The sequence below is a fragment of the Monocercomonoides exilis genome (genome assembly GCF_001643675.1).
Source record: "Monocercomonoides exilis strain PA203 chromosome Unknown scaffold36-1065637, whole genome shotgun sequence".
Taxonomy (NCBI): domain Eukaryota; phylum Preaxostyla; order Oxymonadida; family Polymastigidae; genus Monocercomonoides; species Monocercomonoides exilis.
Genome location: NW_027150581.1, coordinates 1,040,734 through 1,062,500, shown reverse-complemented (window position 1 = coordinate 1,062,500; position 21,767 = coordinate 1,040,734). Strand labels below are relative to the sequence as shown.

The window sequence follows — 21,767 nt, the reverse complement described above, 5'->3', positions numbered from 1 at the left end:
TCACAAATTACATGTAGTACACGCTGGTAAAGTCTCAGGTCTCGCAAAATTTTTTTCATCGAGATACAATTTTTTTTTGATCCAAAAAAATGACCGAAAATTTTCTCATAAAATTTTCATGAAAAATGAAAAGTCCATATTGTTCCATAAAAAGTGAATAGAATGATGAATCATCCATATTGCAATCGATTGCACCACAAAAAACTGGGTCTGAATCGAAAAAAAAATTGATAAAAATTAAAAATTTCAAAATGACCGAAATTGACCGGACAAAAAAATATAACTTTTTTCACAAAAATACTTTTTGAATTTCTTCGTATTAAATGCACATTTATATGATAAATAACTCTTCATATTACCTGCATTCTCAATCTTATTTGATTGCATTATCTTTTTGATTTCCAAGAAAAAAAAATTTTTATTGAAAAATTGACCTAGATATGAATCTTTCATCTAGGTTGATTTTGTAAATCTTTCCTCTAGACTAAATGTACGTTTAAATTAACCCTAACCTAATCCATCAAAAACATTCTCTTCGATATTAATTTGTGTATTTGAATTTTCATCATTGCTATTATCGATGTTCACACAGCCTCCATTTCCAGTTGCTCTTTCTATTTCTGTAAAATGGCAATTTGTCATGTTCAACCATAGAGTGCTCATCAACTCGGTATTTGTTCCACTTCCAGACAATGAGATCAATGGATTTCTCCTCAAATCAATTGATGAAGCTGAGAATTTGTCGATTATCAGGATTCCTGACTCAACGGACAAGAACAGAAATGTCAATTCTGATGATGGATTTTGAATGGAAAGCGAACATTGAGACATAGTCAGTGATGATGATGATGATGATGATGACGAAATAAAAGTGGAATGTGAAAGAGAAGGAGGAAGAGAGAAGATAAGAGTTGACAAGACTGTTTCGACTCCAACTGTCACCATTGCCGTATTTGCTCCTGCGGTGGCATCAGAAACTGTCCATCCACTTTGATCGTCTTTTCCTCGGATTTCGTGTTTCTGTTCACCAAATGCCAATTCATCGCTCATCATAATCATTCGATTCACAATAACTTTCTTTGTTCCTGTTTGTCTTGTGAGTGAATGTTTCATCGTCAAACAAGGGAATTGGACAATTCCACAGTGTGAGTGATTGGATGCCTCAGAATTGCTCACATAAATTTCTTCTGGTGTGGGAAAGAGATAGATGCAGAGGGGAATGGCTAAGTTGGTATTTCCGTTGTCATATCCTCTAACTTTATTAATAGTATCCAATGAATCTGTCACACATGTGATGTTTTCTGATTTTGCTGTTTCTTCCAGATTGAGTGAAAGGACAAAGATATATCTTCCCCATTTGGCTGTATTTATTCCGAATGAAAAGGATATCAAGAAGCTGGGATTTTCAGTAACAATTGAAGGTGAATTCCTCCTCCAAAACTGTGAAAAGTCAAGGAAAATCGGTTATTGTTAAATCCTTTTACATATATGCGTTATTCTCCCCTCCCACACACAGCATCATCGAGCCTCTTTTCGCCTGTGAAATGCTTCAGCATTTAGATAACGATCAAATTTTTGTATTGTAATTTGCATCAATAATTGATGAAATAAATGTTTGCTATCTTCTGGAAACTTATCAATAAAAAAAAGAAAGTTTTTATAATCCATCGAAAAATGAAACTTTCATACCAAAGTTTAACGAAAACCGTTTAATATATGTATTTTTCATGTTAATCTAACAAAAGCGTTCTATCTTCACTTTCATGTTGAGTTCATGCTCATAAAGCATAAGAAAAATACTATTCAAATGAAATTTTGAATTAACATTGAAAATCAAGTTTGTCAAGATAAAGAAACGAAACGAACCTTGGACATTTCATTTGTAAATAATTGCAAAGAAGTTCAATCAAATGATACTCTTTTTCATGGAAAAACTGATATTTAAATTTTGATCAAAAAATTTGATATATAATTTTTTGATATGGCGTATTTCTTCTCATAATGAAGTTTGTTATGAACCAACAAACATCACTGTGAAAATTCGTTATTATCGGCATAGGTTCAAACGCGTTCCTTTTGCAATTCGCGTTTTTAAACCCTCAAATTATAACGAATTAATAGATAATAATTATTTAAAAACTTTTTATGGACCGATTTTTCGAAAAAATTTTTTCGTGTTGAAAAAAATGATTTTTGAAAAAAGACCCATAAAAACATGAATTTCATTGAAAAATATTCATATTTTAAAGAAAATGTGATTTTTTCGAATCAAAAGTGTTTGCATTATTATATAGACTTATTTTATTTGTTAATTTTCATCAAAAAAAAAAATTAATCATTAATAAAATATTTTTATTAAATATCTTTGATCAAACCCATAATAAAAATTCATTAATTGGGAGAATTTTAAAGTGCTTTTCTCAGTGTTTATTTTGTTTATTGTTGATATAAATGAAATTTGCACTTATTTCGTTTTTGAATATTATTAATTGCAATTTATATTTTGCAATTTGAGCTCTTATGTTCAATTTTTAAATGAATTTTGTTTTTGAATTTATTTGGGGAACATGGACGAAAATATTTATTTATCAATTTCATAATTGTTTTATACATATATTATTCTTATAAATTTATTGTTTTTTCTTTCAAATTTCCCTTTCGTTGTCTCTCTTTTTTCTATTATTCAAGAACATTTGTTATTCAGATGAATAATGCATTTAACATAAATTTTAACGATTGAAAAAATATTTTCTATAAAGGAATAATGCAAATGCTTTCCTTTTTTAAAAAAAAAATTCAACAAAGGTTTTTCAATTAACTTAGTAGTAAGTGTTAAAGGAAATGATATAAAAAACAAGTTAAATATGACAAAAACGCAGTTTGTAAATGACAAAGAAGTTGAGATAACAAAAATCAAAACAATTCATAAAACTCATTCATAAACAGAATTTCTTCGCTCAATGAAGATCTGTCAATTCATTCATCTGACAGGATTATTTCCATCAGCTTTGTTCTATCTTTTCCTATGATTTTCTTTGTCAGCTGTTGAACGCCATCTCTTGTCTCCTCCTGATATATCTCTTTCCCAATTTCACTTTCTTCAACAACAATCATAACACTCATGAAATCTGAAGTCAGATGCTCCAGCTTATGATCAATTGAATAGCATGGAAGTGTATTTGTTCCACATCTCCTCCCATTCGATCCACTCATACTGCTCACAACAATTGTGTCACTTTGATGGATCGTCACAAAATCAATCAGATTTGTTTCATAGTTATATTCACACTCATCTCTTCCATATATCGCATTAATTCTTGAATAATGATTCTCTCGAAGATCAAACTGAAATTGACTTTCACTTATTTGAGACGTGATGTAAAAACATTCAATGAAAATATCATTCCCCACTTTTGCTCCGTTGTCACTGAGCTTCATTCCAACAAATGTGAAATTCAATTCCCCTCGTTCTTTTGTTGCCAGATACACCCCTCCTCCTTTCCCATTGGTGCAGCTGCATTGGCTGATTGTTGAGTCAATCATCTTCATTGATCCTGATGCACCAAATGTGAAAAATATCGCCCCTCCTTTCTCACTTTCTTCGGCTTTGTCTTCTGTGATGTTGCTTGAATTCACAACAAAACAAATCTTTTTCTCGCTCTTTGATTCCAAAACGCTTGCTCCATTTCCACTTCTCTTCATTCCTGAAAATGATGAATTATCAATCTCGATATTTACACATTCTTCACCTCCCTCATTTATCTTTGTTGTTAATTCAGATCCTTTGATCAGAAGAAGACATCCTCTGCTTTCATTTAACGATTCCACTCGAACATTCACAAAATGGCAAGAAACTCCAGCATCGCGAATAACAAAAATACTGTTTCCAACATTGCATGATTCCATTGACAAATCATTCACATCCACACTGCCTCCAATCTCATACACAAACATACAATCAAATCCATTATTAACTCCTGCTTCTGAATGGAATGAACATCCAGTTATCACCAAATCTCCTCATCTGTTTGAAACAATCGTTTTGGCTGAGTTGTCAAATCCAGATGCCAGTTGGAGTGTCGTCGGTCAATTCAAGATTAATATCATTCACCATGAAATATACCAGTTGACTTCCAAACGCCTTTTCAAAATTCAATATTGCTTTGACATCTTCCTCTCCCATCTTTGCACTCTTTTTGATCTGATAATTGGAAACATTGAATGAATCTCGAATAATTGTCGATCCTGATATTTGAATTGTTTTATTTCCATTTTCCTTTTCCATGTTTTCCATCCCTTTCCACATTGTGAAGCATGGCTCTTCTTTCCTTCTACAATGCACAACGTCAAATCTACTAAAAAAGTTAAATCAACTCATTTTTTCGTATTTCTTTAAAACATGCAAATGACAAACTTGGGCGAGATATTATCTGATTGACAGACGAGTTGAGTAAAAATTCAAAGAGGACATGAAAAGCACTCTTTTTTTAATTATTTTAAAATTATTGTTATTTAGCGAAACTTCGTCTGTCATGTTCAGTTTTGAAAATGTTAAAAATAAAAAAATAATGGGTGCGATCATGAGCTGATATTGTTCCGGTGAGATATTTATTTATAGAGTTCGCAAATGCTGATGAACCCTGTTGTTTGCATATTTAACTTTTATATTTTCTTTAATAAATTATGCGAAAACACAAAATTCTTCTTTTTAGTGGATGAATCGCAAATCCTTTCAAAAAAGTTTTCGCTTGGGTTCTGCGCTGGAGAAGAAATCAGTTTGCATGAAGTGGATTTTCGAATAATCATAAAATTGATGGTTTGTACTGAGCGGATTATTTAAATGTTTGTTATTATCATTTTTTATTGTATCAACAATACTTTTGAAACAAAGCATTGCACTTTGATGAATGGAAATAGAAAATCGAAGTACTGAACAAATTGACAGAAACAATATATGAATATGGATTTGTTTTTTTTTTTCCACAGAAGAATTGTTCGGTAAAATACATAAAATGATTGAAGAAGAGAAAATGACGTTGGGAAATGCTATTCTGCTACTGAAGCGTATTGGGCTTTGCAAAGTGTTGAAAGGATTTTTTTATTTCTTTTTTGATAATTCATTGATGCCAAAAGATTTGAGAAGATAATTACTGACGAAAATGAGAAGAAAGAAGAAAAGAATGAAAAACTTTTAGCTGATCTTTCGAATTCCTCGTTTTTCTATTCATTGGATTACCATCTAAATTATTTTCAATTGACAAGATCTTCCTTATGAAAGCTGCATCGAACAAAGAGGAAAGCTATAAAGTTCAGAAAGACGTGGAAGTTGCATTAACAGAATTGAAATGAATGGAGCTTATGTATGAGCATTTCTGTTTCATTTTTATTATGTTTGCTTTTTTTTTCCTTATTTCTGATTAGGAAGTGAAACAAGAAGAATATTTGAAGGAAATAACAGAAATCATCAAACATCAGCAGAAACACAGAAATCTCACAAAACTTGCCTATCAGTCTGCTTGGCAATTTTTTATATGCAGATTTTACAACAATGGATTGTTGGAAGATACAATTGCTAATGAGATGCATTTTGGAAGAGAAGCATCAAGAAAATTGGAAGAGCCGAAAAGAAATGCGGATTGGAAGAGATGATAATAAGAAATGGAAAGAGCAAAATGAAATAATCATCAGTAGTGGCTGATAAAAGAAGGAAGCAGCGGAAGCAGCAGAAATTAGGTATGAAGCAAGAGAAATGGCAGACAAAGAGAATGAAGCAAGAGAAATGGCAGACAAAGAGAATGAAGCAAGAGAAATGGCAGACAAAGAGAATGAAGCAAGAGAAATGGCAGACAAAGAGAATGAAGCAAGAGAAATGGCAGACAAAGAGAATGAAGCAAGAGAAATGGCAGACAAAGAGAATGAAGCAAGAGAAATGGCAGACAAAGAGAATGAAGCAAGAGAAATGGCAGACAAAGAGAATGAAGCAAGAGAAATGGCAGACAAAGAGAATGAAGCAAGAGAAATGGCAGACAAAGAGAATGAAGCAAGAGAAATGGCAGACAAAGAGAATGAAGCAAGAGAAATGGCAGACAAAGAGAATGAAGCAAGAGAAATGGCAGACAAAGAGAATGAAGCAAGAGAAATGGCAGACAAAGAGAATGAAGCAAGAGAAATGGCAGACAAAGAGAATGAAGCAAGAGAAATGGCAGACAAAGAGAATGAAGCAAGAGAAATGGCAGACAAAGAGAATGAAGCAAGAGAAATGGCAGACAAAGAGAATGAAGCAAGAGAAATGGCAGACAAAGAGAATGAAGCAAGAGAAATGGCAGACAAAGAGAATGAAGCAAGAGAAATGGCAGACAAAGAGAATGAAGCAAGAGAAATGGCAGACAAAGAGAATGAAGCAAGAGAAATGGCAGACAAAGAGAATATGCCAGAAAATTTATTTTAATGGAATTCTTTGTTGGAAAAAATCATTTGTAATTTTTTTGTTACTGAAGTTTTGATTTTTATAATTTTTTTTATTTATGAATGTATTATTATTTTATATTATGTTTTTTACATATTAATGAATGTTTTAATTTTTCATACTCCTTGTTTGAATAAACAAATTTTTGATTTGTAACACATCGAATAATGTTGAAATTTGTTTGATCTGTTTTTTCGTATTGTGGTGAATTTTTTGACAATTCATCGAAATTTGCAATTTATATCTATACAAATGATTAACATTTAAGTTTATTCTGATCGATCAAAAAAAATAATTATTGAACAAATTTTTAAACAATTTTTGAAAATAAAATGCCAACGAAAACAGAAAGCCAAAAGCAATTCAAAAAATTGTTTAAAATATTCAGATCTGAAAAAGAAACTGTTCAGTGGTTGATTGAGTGCAACGTGCTGGATAAAGATCGTTATTGCTGGAAATGTCAAAAAAACATGAAAATGTACATTTACGAAAATGAAACAAGCCGCTTTCGTTGCAAGCACAAACAAGTCAAAATTTCAAACAACACAAATTTTGAAAGATTTAGATATAAAATTCGTGACATATGTTTAATGGCTCTTTGTTTTTGGGTTGGGATTTCTCAAACACATTGCAGTTTTATATGCGGAAAATCAAGCACCTCTGTGATGCACGTGTATAATTCTTTTCGGAAATGCATTTCGAAATTTTATCAGGAAAATCCACGAATAATTGGAGGAAAAGGAACTGAAGTTGAAATAGACGAAGCAATATTTCCAAAAAGAAAGTACAACAAAGGAAGGACAAAAAGGCAAAATTGGATAATAGGAGGAATTGAAAGGCCCAAACAGAAAGGTCAAAAATCCAAACTTTTTTTGTTGCCTGTTATCAAAAGATCTAGAGAAGTTTTACATCAAACAATAAAAAATCATGTCATGGAAAAAACAAAAATATTCACTGATTGTTGGAGAGGCTACAACAATTTGAATGGAGCAGGCTACATTCATTTTACTGTCAACCACAAAAAAAGATTTGTGGATCCTATTACAAAAGCGCACACTCAAAGAATTGAAAGCACTTGGAGCCTTCTCAGAAAGTATCTTCCTCCGTATGGAGTTCGACAAAAATATATGCAAGATTACTTAAATGTTTTCACATTTAAAAGAAGCCCTTGCAATTCGTTTATTAAATTTTTGCATATCTTTGTCAACACAGATTTTTAAGAACAAATAAAGTTTCATATTTGTTAAGAAATAAATGTTTCATTTTATAAAAATAGAAATTGATAAAAATACAAAAAGAGAGATCCATTAACATGCGAGTACTGCAATCTTAGCATAAAAAAATAAAAAATAAACAAATTGTTCCACACAACAATAATCAACAAAGTCGATGTCATTAAAAAATGCACAAAAAAAATATAATCGATAAATAAGAAATTTTAAAATATAATTTCAATGTCATCAAAGTGGTATTAAACTTAAATTAACAGTTAAAGAATTGATATAACAATTAATATCACTAAAAAAATAAAATATAAAAAAAAAATGATCATATACATGCTTTTAGTCAATTTCTGCCATTTCTCTTGCTTCATTCTCTTTGTCTGCCATTTCTCTTGCTTCATTCTCTTTGTCTGCCATTTCTCTTGCTTCATTCTCTTTGTCTGCCATTTCTCTTGCTTCATTCTCTTTGTCTGCCATTTCTCTTGCTTCATTCTCTTTGTCTGCCATTTCTCTTGCTTCATTCTCTTTGTCTGCCATTTCTCTTGCTTCATTCTCTTTGTCTGCCATTTCTCTTGCTTCATTCTCTTTGTCTGCCATTTCTCTTGCTTCATTCTCTTTGTCTGCCATTTCTCTTGCTTCATTCTCTTTGTCTGCCATTTCTCTTGCTTCATTCTCTTTGTCTGCCATTTCTCTTGCTTCATTCTCTTTGTCTGCCATTTCTCTTGCTTCATTCTCTTTGTCTGCCATTTCTCTTGCTTCATACCTAATTTCTGCTGCTTCCGCTGCTTCCTTCTTTTTATCAGCCACTACTGATGATTATTTCATTTTGCTCTTTCCATTTCTTATTATCATCTCTTCCAATCCGCATTTCTTTTCGGCTCTTCCAATTTTCTTGATGCTTCTCTTCCAAAATGCATCTCATTAGCAATTGTATCTTCCAACAATCCATTGTTGTAAAATCTGCATATAAAAAATTGCCAAGCAGACTGATAGGCAAGTTTTGTGAGATTTCTGTGTTTCTGCTGATGTTTGATGATTTCTGTTATTTCCTTCAAATATTCTTCTTGTTTCACTTCCTAATCAGAAATAAGGAAAAAAAAAGCAAACATAATAAAAATGAAACAGAAATGCTCATACATAAGCTCCATTCATTTCAATTCTGTTAATGCAACTTCCACGTCTTTCTGAACTTTATAGCTTTCCTCTTTGTTCGATGCAGCTTTCATAAGGAAGATCTTGTCAATTGAAAATAATTTAGATGGTAATCCAATGAATAGAAAAACGAGGAATTCGAAAGATCAGCTAAAAGTTTTTCATTCTTTTCTTCTTTCTTCTCATTTTCGTCAGTAATTATCTTCTCAAATCTTTTGGCATCAATGAATTATCAAAAAAAGAAATAAAAAAAATCCTTTCAACACTTTGCAAAGCCCAATACGCTTCAGTAGCAGAATAGCATTTCCCAACGTCATTTTCTCTTCTTCAATCATTTTATGTATTTTACCGAACAATTCTTCTGTGGAAAAAAAAAAACAAATCCATATTCATATATTGTTTCTGTCAATTTGTTCAGTACTTCGATTTTCTATTTCCATTCATCAAAGTGCAATGCTTTGTTTCAAAAGTATTGTTGATACAATAAAAAATGATAATAACAAACATTTAAATAATCCGCTCAGTACAAACCATCAATTTTATGATTATTCGAAAATCCACTTCATGCAAACTGATTTCTTCTCCAGCGCAGAACCCAAGCGAAAACTTTTTTGAAAGGATTTGCGATTCATCCACTAAAAAGAAGAATTTTGTGTTTTCGCATAATTTATTAAAGAAAATATAAAAGTTAAATATGCAAACAACAGGGTTCATCAGCATTTGCGAACTCTATAAATAAATATCTCACCGGAACAATATCAGCTCATGATCGCACCCATTATTTTTTTATTTTTAACATTTTCAAAACTGAACATGACAGACGAAGTTTCGCTAAATAACAATAATTTTAAAATAATTAAAAAAAGAGTGCTTTTCATGTCCTCTTTGAATTTTTACTCAACTCGTCTGTCAATCAGATAATATCTCGCCCAAACTTGTATTCAATTCATTGTTTTTATAAATCAACGTTGAAATTTTTTGGGCAGTTGAAGTATGTATGTGCGAAAGCGATTCATTTAACTATGTTATAATCGTATCTAATACAAAAAAACACAGAAATAATAAAGAACAATAAAATATATGAAATATAAAAGCATAATAAATAATATTGTTATTTAAAGACTCACTTATAACTTTTTTCGTTCCTTTACGTACGTAAATGAACTAATATTAGGTGGTTTCAAATATTCAAGCAAAAAGGAACACCTTAATGTGACTGTGATTAAAAGCTGTTTTCAATATAAAGCAAGTGCGCATATTATAATATGTTAAATTTTATATATAAAAATGAAATGATGGCAAACTATTGAGTTCGATTTCATCTAAAACAGCATATTCAACTTTTCCAGACATAAAAAATTTTATTGTGGGTTAGATCAAAGATATTTAATTTAATTTTTTATTTATGATTTATATTGTTAATGATGAAAATTAACAAATAAAATAAGTTTACATAACAATGCAAACACTTCTGATGCGAAAAAATCACGTTTTCTTTAAAATTTGAATAATTATTTATGAAATTCATGTTTTTATGGGTCATTTTTCAAAAATCATTTTTTTCAACAAGAAAAATTTTTTTCGAAAAATCGGTCCATAAAAAGTTTTTAAATAATTATTATCTATTAATTCGTTATAATTTGAGGGTTTAAAAACGCGAATTGCAAAAGGAACGCGTTTGAACCTATGCCTTATTATCATTTGAATAATGGAAACGGAATGAAAATTATTTAATGACGATGGGTTATATTTTTGATCTGTTGTCACTTTTCAAAAAAATTTAGACATATGTACTGTCTTCACAAAATATAATCACGTCGAATATAATCACATTCGTTTAGTCTCATTTTTCGATGCATCAACATATTTCGCCTATTTTTCATTCATTTTCGATCGCATATAATCACAGGGCCAAATATATATGGATAATTCTTTTTGAAATGCTGCAAATGTTTAATTTTCTTATGAATTAAAAATTCCACATTTTATTCAAATTTCTATTTTCACTCACGAAATTTCTTCAGAATGAATGAAACAACATTATCCAGAAATATATTCCATATAAGTGAAGTTTGGTGAGTGGAAACAAAAATATGAGCTAAATGTGAAAATTTTGATTCATTAGAGTATTAAACATTTGCGACTTTTGAAAAATAATCACCCATATAATCACATTTAATTTCATTATGGGTTGTTTTTTCATTGAAAAATCAATTAATTATTCCGAAATCTCTATTTTTTGATTTTTCAAAACTTGTTCAAATAAGTTTGAGCAACCTAATAAATCATAAAAAATAGTGATTTCTATTGAAAAATATGTTTTTGTGAAGAATTTCCAAAAATGAAAAAAATTGACCCAAAATTTGTTTATGAATAATAAAATAATTGTTTTTTTAATGTTAAGTCACGTCGTAAATAATCAAAATTGGATACAGTTATGAAAAGTCGTGCGAAAACCGATATGATTATATCCGATTTGCACAATATTTTAAAGCGAACCAGTTATTGTGTTGCTTTTTGAAATATTATATTTCTGTTTTTGCTCAGTGGATATGAGGCGCAGACAAAAAACATATATGTGATTAATTTTTGACACGGGTGATTATTTTGAATTCATAACTTATTTCAGGTGCTATTTTTTCAAAGGTTATTGATTATTGGGATGAGATTTTGTATTCAAATGTTAAATTTATTACAACTGTTGTTAGAATTAATGAATTGTCAAAAACAAAGAAGAAGATGTCTTTATTCAGCTTTTTCACTTTTTAATGTTTTTTGTTGATATCCAAGGGAAATTATCGGACCGAGATTATTGAAAGATAAAATATAATTTCGAAAATAATTACCCATATTATTCTGACTCCTTATAAGCAAAAAAATGCAAAAATGATAAAATGAATTGAAAATATATGTCACACGAATACTTTCCATTTGTTCATTGTTGAAAGCAGTTCACCTAGAAAAGTTTTCTTCTTGGAATATATAGGATTTTCCAATCAATTTTGGAAGAGAAAATTATAAAAGGAAGAGTGTATGCGTTTCAAATAATGCTCGCTTCATGCGAGACAAATGAAACATCTGGCTGAGTGATGTGCTGCGATTATGTACATTCTGTAATCAATATGAGAAGCTTCCTGTTATTTTCGTGTGAAGCAATAACAACAGATGGATGATTGCATTTTTATCCAAGAAATTCATCAGCTCTTAACAACAAAAATGTTGTCGTTTGTGCAAAATTTTTGCATTTTTGAAAAAAACTGAGATTTGTTCCAGACTTTTTCTACAATCATTTCATTATTAATCAACAGTAACAATACAAATAATTACAGAAATATTCAATAATCGAGAAAAATATCGTAAATATTGTGTGGAACAAAATTCAAAAAGTGAATGATTTTGTCTCATATCGATTTGAACAATTTTATGGTTATATAAGTTTTGATCAGAATTGTATTTTGAAGAGTGCTTTAAAGATGTTTTTTGGATTAATTCTTTTTCAAATTTTGACATTGATTTACTCGCAAGAGGAACCATCTGAATCAATTACAACAGTGTTTGTAAAGCAAAGCGGGAAAGATGAAAATAGCGGATTGGCAATCGATCAGGAAAAGCCATCATTGAACGGTGCATATAAAAAGTTGGGGAATGACATCGCGTGCAACATGAAAATTGTTTATGACGATAGCCCATTGACTGCAGAAGCGATAACCTTCGGCAAGAACAAAGGAATTACGATTGAAGGAGTGAATAGCAATGGAAATGGAAATACCGAAGTGGCAATAGACTGTAACGTTCATCCAGGAAATAATCTATTCAAGTGTGAAGGCACTGTGGAATTCAAATACTTGGCGTTTCACTTCCCAACAACGTTGAGAAATGAAAGTCAAAAGGATGGATCGTTTAATTTGATATACAGTTTCATGGCATCCTTGTCAATTAGCAACTGCAGATTTATTCGACCTGAAAGTGAAGGATGTCACACTGATATTTATCTTGTGTTTGTATCTAGAGGATCATTGACATTGGACTCAGTTGAGTGCGCGGATGAAGAAAATACATTAACATCGAAAAGAGAATTGTTTTATGTCAGTGAATGTGAAACAGTGATATTGTCAAATTTAACTTTGAAGAAAGTTGAGACAAATGCGGAAAGTGTAATTCAGTTCTCATGTAACAATAAATGTGATGTAACATTGAATGGAAGTACGTTTTCGGAATGTTATTCGAGTACTTACGGAACATTGTATTTTTATACTTCCAATGTCCAAAGCATTTTTACTGTTGGAGATGGAGGAGTTACTACTTTTTCATCTTGCAGTTGCAATCATTATAATGGTTCTGGAGGAATATATCTACAAATGCTTGCAATTAAATCAGCAAATCAGGTTAAATGGCCCGAAGACGGAACGAATCTGATATTTGACAGATGCACAGCTGGAGAAGACGAATCAAAAAGGAATATTGGAATATATTTGAAGATGACTGATGATTCATTATTCGAAGACATTGCAAATGCAATGAAGAAGAGTTTTGCAGCGAATTACACACGAAGCAGAAACATGTGGAATGTCGCTGGAATTGAAAAATATAATTACGAAGAAATTGATTTTATATCCAAGTATTTAGATCCTTTGCTGCCTCCATCGCAAGATGCTTCAAAGATTTATGTGAAGTCTGGAGGCACTGGGAATGGTGAAAGCTCAGAAAGACCAATTTACAGTTTGAAGGAGGCCAATGAATTGTTGGGAATGATCACGAGAGAAGACATATTTGGCATTTCAATATTAAAGTCGGATGATCCTATCCAAGCCGAAGAAATTACATTTAGCAAGAGTCGTGGAATAATCATTGAAGGAGTGAACAGCGACGGAAATGGAAATGGAGAAGCGACTGTCAATTGTGGTGCCAGAGATTCATTTTATTTATTGACGTGCGAAAAGGAGGTGGAATTCAAGTATTTAGCATTTAACTTTCCCACGTTAGAGAACAAATGGAATTCTTTAATCTTCGGAAATGAAATGTCAGCATCACTTTCCATCAGCAATTGCCGATTTGTCAGAGTAAGTTCGCAATCATTATCCGATGAAACGACTGCAAATGATAATGAAGATGATTTCGTTGTAGGCATTCTTGTGTGCGTTTTGAGGGGGAAAGTTGCAATGAACACCGTCACATGCACAGATAACGGTGACACCGTCTCGTTTTCTTCATCAACGTTTTATTTCAGCGGACCAAAAGAAGTGTCTTTGAATGGAGTGGAGATCAGCAATGTGAAAATTTCAAACAATGCAGCAATTTATATTACGGAACCATTAGACGAAGCTGTGAAAATTTCTATTGAGGGATTGAATATTCGTGAAGTCAATTCAAAGATAGGAGATACAGCTGGACTGCAGATCGTTTTGTTCTCAGAAGAATCAACAGTGGCAATTGGAAGAAACAACAAATGCACATTCAAGTCATGCACAGCACCAGAGGGGAAAGCAGGGGCAATAATAATTGAAATGCCAAAGACGATATCGAATCTTCAACTTCCTTCTGCAAACAATCTTGAGATTGATAGCTCAAACACAGCGAATTCAACAGCAAGATCAATATTCATTGTTGCCCCAGATTTTGATGAGTTCTGCAAACAGGAAGGTGCATTCGAATTTGCGAATGATTACGATGATTCGACAGTTGGATGGATTGTGGGAGCAAAAGATGAAGAATCAGAACCAACTGATGTGTATGAGAAATATTTGAAGAAGACAGAAGATCTTTCTCCAGAAGATAAGAAATCAAATGCTGGAACTGTTGTTGCAATTGTCGTTCCGATAGTTGTTGTTGTTGTTGCAGTGGTTGTGGTTGTTATTGTTATTGTTGTCAAGAAAAGGAAGGTCAAAAGCAACAAAGATGGAGACAACGAGGGAAGCAAAGATGAGAACAAAGATGAAAGCAAAGAACAAGAAATGAGCAGCCAGGAGTAGAATTGAGATTTCCAATTCTTTCAGAGCAATTTAACTAAGTTTTTATTTTAAAAAACATATATTTGTGAGTATCATAGTATTTTTCTAATCTTTTCTTCCTCATTAATCGCATTGAAAGTGTGATTATTTGTTGAAATGTAATTCGAAGATTTGTTTCATTTCACACACCAATTGTTATTCACCATCAGCATTTTTTCGTTCAATTCAGTTGATTTTTTATATCAACATGCCATTTTGACTTTTTTGGTTTGTTTCAATTCCCTATCAAAACCAACATCTAATAACATAAAAAATATTTTTTTTATAGAATTCTTTTTTTTCTTTTTGAGTAAATTTTAAACAAATAATTAAACATTCAATTCAATATACATTCTTCTTTATTGAAAGTCACAATTAAATTTTTTTTGTATTTTATTTGAATAACTTCAAGTTTTTGTTATAGATTCAATGATCATCAGATTAGAAAAAACGGAATATTCCATTCACAGAATGAGAATTTTGTAAGTGAACATTGCCTGTAGAACTAAAAATATTATTTCATGTGATTACAACAGACAATGGTGGAGATGCAATTATGCTGAAATTCTGTCTGATGATTTTTGTTAATTGGAAGATAGAAGAAATACAACAATTTTACCAATAACACAAAAAGACATAATAGATGTGATTTTTATTTTTCTATTGATTGTGAAGATGTTTCCGTCTGTATCATTTCCAAAGTGCAGGAATATGAGTTATTGTTGAAATGGCCAATCCCCGCTTTGTGGAGCAATACGATGAAAACGGAGCTGATTGTTATATAGAAATTTGGATATAAAAGAAGTCACGCAAGATACATGATTTTTATTTGGAACAAGAGATGAAAACAAATTCAACTGATGTTTCATTGAATGAAGATTTATGGAAGGAATTCTGTGAAAGACAAAATCTGCACAAAATTATATAGAATTTTGGAGCATAAGGCAGTGGAGCAGTTTGTGGTATTTTTTGGGCAAGGAAAGTGGCTGGCAATATCAGGGGAAGGATATTTCTTGCGAACAAAAACTTAGAAAACAATGCAAAGCAGTGCGATTGGAGAATGGTGAGATTTTGGTTTGAATGATCTTCTTTTGCGTTCAAAATTCGTGCCCATAATTTATGGTTTATTATTAATGGAAGCATCGTTATTTGTTATTATGCAATTGAAACATGAGAAATGAAGATCAACAACTTCAATTTCAGCCCACGCTTTTGAAAGGATTACAAAAGTTGAGAGGATTGCTTCAATCACATTCCATCATATGCCTTTAAAGGAATTGCAAAATGAGCAGACAGAAATCTTAGTGCCTTTGTGTGACAACCATATGTTGATGATTTGAGATAGCAATATTATTGTACACTTTCAACAGCATCTTCTTCTTCTTCTTCTTCTTCTTCATTCCTCTTCATTCCTCCTTTTCTCGCTCCTCCAGCACCGCCAGTGCAATCGCTGCTTTTGACAGAACCACATCCTCCATCCTCAGCCCCTCCACCAACAGCCCTTTCTCCACAATCTCCCACACTTCACACACTCCAATCCCTCATTCCATCACTTCCTCGTCCAGCTTCACCACCAAATATTTCAACTGAGACGATCACCATATCTGCAGCGATGGGTTTAGCAGATCGCAGATCTACGGGAACGCGTTCACATATGCCGCTGCAAAGATCCGCTTGCTCCCCGACTTCGTGCCCATAGACGCTGCAAGCGACGGAAGCGGCGCTACCAACGGAACCGAAATCATCGCAGAAAGATCTGCATAGCGGGAACACACAACACAACCCCATAGCGTCTGCAGCGCTCTCAGCAACCACTTCTTTGATTTGTATAAATTCCAGCCGCCTCAGGCGCCACAATCCACAGTCGTATATTTATATCGTCAATCCCAGCTGCGGACTTGTTTGATACTTCCATAATATCTCAGAAGGGTCAATCTTAGGAGCTTATGATGATGATGAAGACGAAGATGACTTATCATCTCCTGTCGCCTTCTTCTCAAAGCTTCGCAGCCTCCGGAATGGCAAAGCAAGCAGGAGTGCTTCTCTCAATAAAGAAGAAGAAGAAGATGATGATGTTAAAGAAATTGAAGAAGAAGAAGAAGGTGGTGGAGGAGGAGGAGAGGAGAAGGAAGGATAAGGAAAAGGCAGAGAAGACGAAAAATACAAAAAAGGCGAAGAAGAGGCGATGAAAAAAATTTATGAAAAAGAAGAAGAATATGAAAAATGTATTGGAGAAGGAGCGTTGTGTGCAGAATATGTCTGTCTGAGAAATAGATTCTTTCAAATTGCATTTCACCGAATGAGAATGATCTTATTAGCTTATTTGGGAATTCATGGGAAGATGATAATAGGCTGAAAGAATTTAATAGCAAACGAAAAATGAAAGGAGTTGAAAGAAGAAGTGAAACAATAATAAGTTACGAATGAATCCTTCATGTAACCATTTCAAAAACATATGGAATCAATGAAGATACAATAAAGTTTCTTTCTTTTGGTGTTTCCAATAGAATAGCAAAGATTCAACAAGAAGATGTCGATGCGAATGGTTGTGGTTGTGAATGATGGAGATTCAATTGTATCGAGAATCACAAGTTCAAAAATACAAGAGACAGATAATTACTTGGAAAATAATATGATTTAGCAGATTAAGCATTTTGAGAGTTTTGGATGAGACAGGATTGAAATGGAAGAAATTTCTTCTGCAGAGTGTGCTATTTGCAGAGGGAAAAGAAAAAAAGGAAGGATTGAAGAGACATTCAAAAAAGGATGTCCATCATTTTCATCAGCCATGGAGATAAGATGCGGTAGCCATTGAATTCCATAGAAGTATTTCTGATTAATTCAAAAAAGAGAAAAGTGTGTGCAAAAGGAAGCATTCTGACAATTAATCAGAATACCCTTCTACTCTCTTTATTCATTTGGGATTGCAGCTGAATTCTCTAAATCATTTCTTCTGGGTTTTTGATGAACAATTGAAGGTGTTGTTGAATTGTTGTGCTTCCTGGATGCTTCTCATGAAACAGCTGCATTTGCGACATTTCTCATCTGATCTCCATTCAATCGAAGAAAAATGGATATTTGGTGTTCAAAGCATTTGATGAAAACAAAAGAGAAAGGTGTTTTTCAAACATTGAAGCTATTCTGCCAATCATTTGTCCTGCCATCCTTGATGTTGGAGATGACCTTCAAGAATTTTCATTTTTTGTTCATTTCGCTGTTAAACCATTTTAACATTTCATTCTGCTGTTTGACTGATTTTAGAATAGAATCGACAATTCATTTTTGATTTTTGGTTTTTGGTTTTTTTTCCTTTCAATAATCCGATGAGTCATCTTGAATGAAAACTGAAAATTGAAAAAACGGCAAGATGCTACTTTAAGGGTACCCGATTTTTTCGTTAAATCCATGAATAAATAGCTTAAAAATGCAATGTTAAGATATTATAAATTCATTAGGTTTATAATAACCAATTGATCAAAACTGAAAATGATTGAATGTTTTTTTATTCAAATCTTAAGTTTTACGAGACTTTTTTCAAACTTCATTAAAATACTTAAATTGAGTTATTTTCAACTCAAACAATTGCAAATAGCACAAATATTCAAATTTATAAACCTAAAAATGTCTTTTTATTGTTATTTAATTAACTTTTCAAAAAAGTTGTTCAAAATTTCAATTAGGGGTCAGTTGTTTTTGAGAACGAAAACCCTAAAAAAGTTCGATGATTAATAAAACATATTGTCAACACCAAAGAGTGTTGATGAAAGTTCAATTGGAAACATTTAGCCTTTTCATGAAGCTTATTAAAACTTTTTTAGGTACCCTTAAAGTAGCCCTTTGCCGAAAAAACAAGAATAAATAATCAAATGAAATTCATTGAGTTTGCAAGCATTTGTTTTCCTTTTTTTTAATCTGAATCTACTTCGTTTATCTTCGAAAAAGACTTTTCTTTTATGAATTAGATTGTTTTGTAACTTTTTCTTTTTTCTGTAAATCTCAGTTTATGTGTAATTGGCATATCCAATTTCACAACAATAAAAATCAAACTCAATTAACAATTTTAATAATAAACTGATCAATTTCCACACTTCTATTTTTTGTTGGCTTGATCAAACAATCAAAACATCTGCTTTTCTGGCCTTTTGCAGCCAAAATCGTTGATTTTGCTGAATATTCTTTTCATACTATTTTGATAAGAAAAACAAATTGTTTTGCGTTTGTATCCCTTTCATTTTGTGAGATCATCAACTATGCTTGAATTTGTCTTTTATTTCGTTAATTGCTAAACTTATCACATAAATTAACTTATTTTCTGTAAGAAGCATGATTTCCCACGATAATAGAGAGCATGAAGATGTGATTCTGGAGATGTCCAGAACAGAGAAGTTTTCTGGCTTGTGAACGTTCATTTGAATTTCTGATTGTGATGATTATTGTTTTATTAGAACTGTGTTCGACGCTTCAACTCTGCAATAAAGATATGCAGAGACAGAAAATCGAAGAGATGAATGGAATAATGGATTGGATGAGTGAAAAAGAATTTGATTCCATTTTCTCAAAAGAACTGTTCAATAAATCCATGAAATGATTGACGAAGAGAAACTCTCGATTGGGAATTCTATTGTGTTATTGAAACGCATTGGGCGTTGCAAAGCATTGAATCGCCTGAATATCTTAAGTTTTGAAAGATCTTCCTTAAGCGAAAGATTTAAAAGGATGATTTTTGAAGAAAAAAAGAAGAAGAAAGTTAAGAACGAAAAGCTTCTGGTTGAACTTTGTGAATGCTACGTTTCTCTGGTCCGCTTCTTTCCACCAAAATTGATAACGATTTGTGTTCCATGTCTTTTCACAGTTGCGTTGAAAAAAGAGGAAAACGAAGAGGCTCAGAAAGAAGTGGAAATGGCTTTGATTGCGCTGAGTTGCATTGATGAATATTCTGTGTGAGAATTTCTATCATATTTTTAACCTTGTTGAATTGTTTCTCTCTTTTTTTGAACAGGAAATGAAAAAAGAACTTTTTTTGAATGAGATTACAGAAATTATCCAATATCATCAGGAACATCATAACCTCACACAGCTTGCGTATCAGTCTGCTTGGCAGTTTTTGATCTGTAGATTATTCTTCGATGATCGTTTGGATGAGACAATAATAAACGAGCTGCATTTCGTGAGAGAGACAAAAAGAGAACTGGATGAATTGAAAAAACGAGTGGATTGGAAGAGAGAGAAAGGAAAAAGATGAAAAGAAACGGAAGAAGTTTTGCTTTTGATGAATTGGCTCAGAACTTTGTATAATTTCTTTGATTCATGCAAATTGTGGAGTGAATCATTTTCAAAGCTTTTTGGCTGCATTGCTGGGGTATTTCAAGCAGCAAACGATAATTATTGTGAAATTTGCAATAGATGCATCACTTTATTTTATGGAGCAGTGAGAAACAGATCTGTAGAAGTCTATGGCTTGCTTAAAAGCGGAGCAGTTAATATTGTTTTGAAGGAGATTCAGCAACCAACGTTGGATGACAAGGTGGCATTTGAAAGCTTGATATTTTTTGAATTGATTTTATGGAGATTGAAAAGAAATGTGGAATATGACTTTGTCGAATCGAAAAGAAAGATTATAAAAATGGAGGTATTTGAAAAGATGGAAGAGGAAGGACACGAAGACAGCATCACAAGCTTTCTTCAAACATTTGCTTTTCTGAACAGAAAGTTTTATTCAAGATTTTCGGTTGATTTAGAAGAACATTTTATATGTGTTTAACGAAATGCAATAAATTCACTTCAGTATTGTATTTTTCTTTTCTTTTCCCATTAATTCACCATATCAAAAAGGAGCAATATGTTGAGATTTTTTAAATAATTTTTCATTTCTTTTTAATGAAGAAAAGATACATAAAAAGATGAACAGTTTAGATATCTCTCAAATTCCAATCATTTCAACGAAAATCTTTATCAAATAACAAGTTGGATTCATCATTTTCTTTTAAGTGACAGTTGAATTCTTCGTTCTTTTGTTCATTTACGATTTCTCTTAATTTTCTCTTCGAATTTCCCACTTAATGTGGTTTCAATTGTTTTTCTCTACAAGCAAATATTTCTCTCCAAAAACTGTTTCTTTGTTCTCCATCGTTTTCACAGAGTCATTTCATCTATTTCGAGAGATTCAAAACACCCAAGAAACAACTGGCTTCCCTTCCAGCAATATTCAGTCAAATGACATTTTTCACACTTTCCCGTTCATCACTGGTCCATTTCTGCCTTTGTTTGTTTGTTAGCTTCTTCATTCACAAATTCTGTCTGCTTTTTAATTCCTAAATATAATTTGGCGCCAATGCATGAGAAGAGGAAGACAATGATGAAGATGAAGAAGAAGAACGAAATGAAATTTCTTGAAAAGGATTTTGCAGCAATTGTGATGAAAACTTTAATGAAGAATCCAGTGATCAGCTTTATGAGCACCAAAGACAACAATAGAAAACATGGCTGAAGAAGAAACTAATCAATTGCTCCAATTCAGAATGGGAATGACAAAACAAACCAATCAGAATTTATTGCTCTTCGCATTCTTTTCATTTTTTGTTCAGTTTTTCATATCTCTTTTTCCTTTTTCTTTCTTTTCAATTTGTCTTCCTTCGCTTTTCTCTTCATTCCTTTCATCTCTTCTTCTTGAATAAGGACACTCGTTTCATTCATTTCGTCTCAAAATGCAATTCTTCATAATTTCATTCAAATTTAATTTCTTTCTCTTTTTCTTCCTTTTTCTTTCATCATTCTGTTTTCTTCTGCCTTTTCCAATTGATGGAGAAAGAGAAGACACCTCACTCACATTCTTTTCTCACAATATCATCCAAAAGTTATTCTTCAATTGAATTTCCTCTTCAGTTGCTTTGTTATCTCATAAATAAATATTTCTTTGTTCATCAAACATTTTCCGTCCTT

The 21,767-nt window shown here is 32.1% G+C and overlaps 6 protein-coding genes across 6 annotated transcripts; 3 read left to right on the top strand and 3 right to left on the bottom strand.

Moving 5' to 3' along the window:
• Positions 1-507: 507 nt before the first annotated feature.
• On the bottom strand, positions 508-1,556 carry MONOS_16482 (uncharacterized protein; the record flags this gene model as incomplete). Its single annotated transcript, XM_067869392.1, has 2 exons — positions 508-1,440; positions 1,515-1,556. 2 exons carry the CDS (start codon positions 1,554-1,556, stop codon positions 508-510), a joined length of 975 nt encoding a protein of 324 aa, XP_067723796.1.
• A 1,420-nt stretch (positions 1,557-2,976) lies between these two features.
• On the bottom strand, positions 2,977-3,954 carry MONOS_16483 (uncharacterized protein; the record flags this gene model as incomplete). The annotated part of the gene is made up of 1 exon (XM_067869393.1): positions 2,977-3,954. The coding sequence occupies one exon, from the start codon at positions 3,952-3,954 to the stop codon at positions 2,977-2,979; it is 978 nt and encodes a 325-aa protein (XP_067723795.1).
• Positions 3,955-5,749: 1,795 nt separating this feature from the next.
• Positions 5,750-6,448, top strand: MONOS_17910 (putative 1 4-alpha-glucan branching enzyme GlgB; the record flags this gene model as incomplete). Its single annotated transcript, XM_067870878.1, has 1 exon — positions 5,750-6,448. One exon carries the CDS (start codon positions 5,750-5,752, stop codon positions 6,446-6,448), a length of 699 nt encoding a protein of 232 aa, XP_067723794.1.
• Positions 6,449-8,028: 1,580 nt separating this feature from the next.
• MONOS_17909 (putative 1 4-alpha-glucan branching enzyme GlgB) lies at positions 8,029-8,436 on the bottom strand (the record flags this gene model as incomplete). The annotated part of the gene is made up of 1 exon (XM_067870876.1): positions 8,029-8,436. The coding sequence occupies one exon, from the start codon at positions 8,434-8,436 to the stop codon at positions 8,029-8,031; it is 408 nt and encodes a 135-aa protein (XP_067723793.1).
• A 3,878-nt stretch (positions 8,437-12,314) lies between these two features.
• MONOS_11875 (uncharacterized protein) lies at positions 12,315-14,810 on the top strand (the record flags this gene model as incomplete). Its single annotated transcript, XM_067864447.1, has 1 exon — positions 12,315-14,810. One exon carries the CDS (start codon positions 12,315-12,317, stop codon positions 14,808-14,810), a length of 2,496 nt encoding a protein of 831 aa, XP_067723792.1.
• A 1,137-nt stretch (positions 14,811-15,947) lies between these two features.
• MONOS_11876 (uncharacterized protein) lies at positions 15,948-16,527 on the top strand (the record flags this gene model as incomplete). Its single annotated transcript, XM_067864448.1, has 2 exons — positions 15,948-15,950; positions 16,174-16,527. The coding sequence occupies 2 exons, from the start codon at positions 15,948-15,950 to the stop codon at positions 16,525-16,527; spliced, it is 357 nt and encodes a 118-aa protein (XP_067723791.1).
• Positions 16,528-21,767: the final 5,240 nt, after the last annotated feature.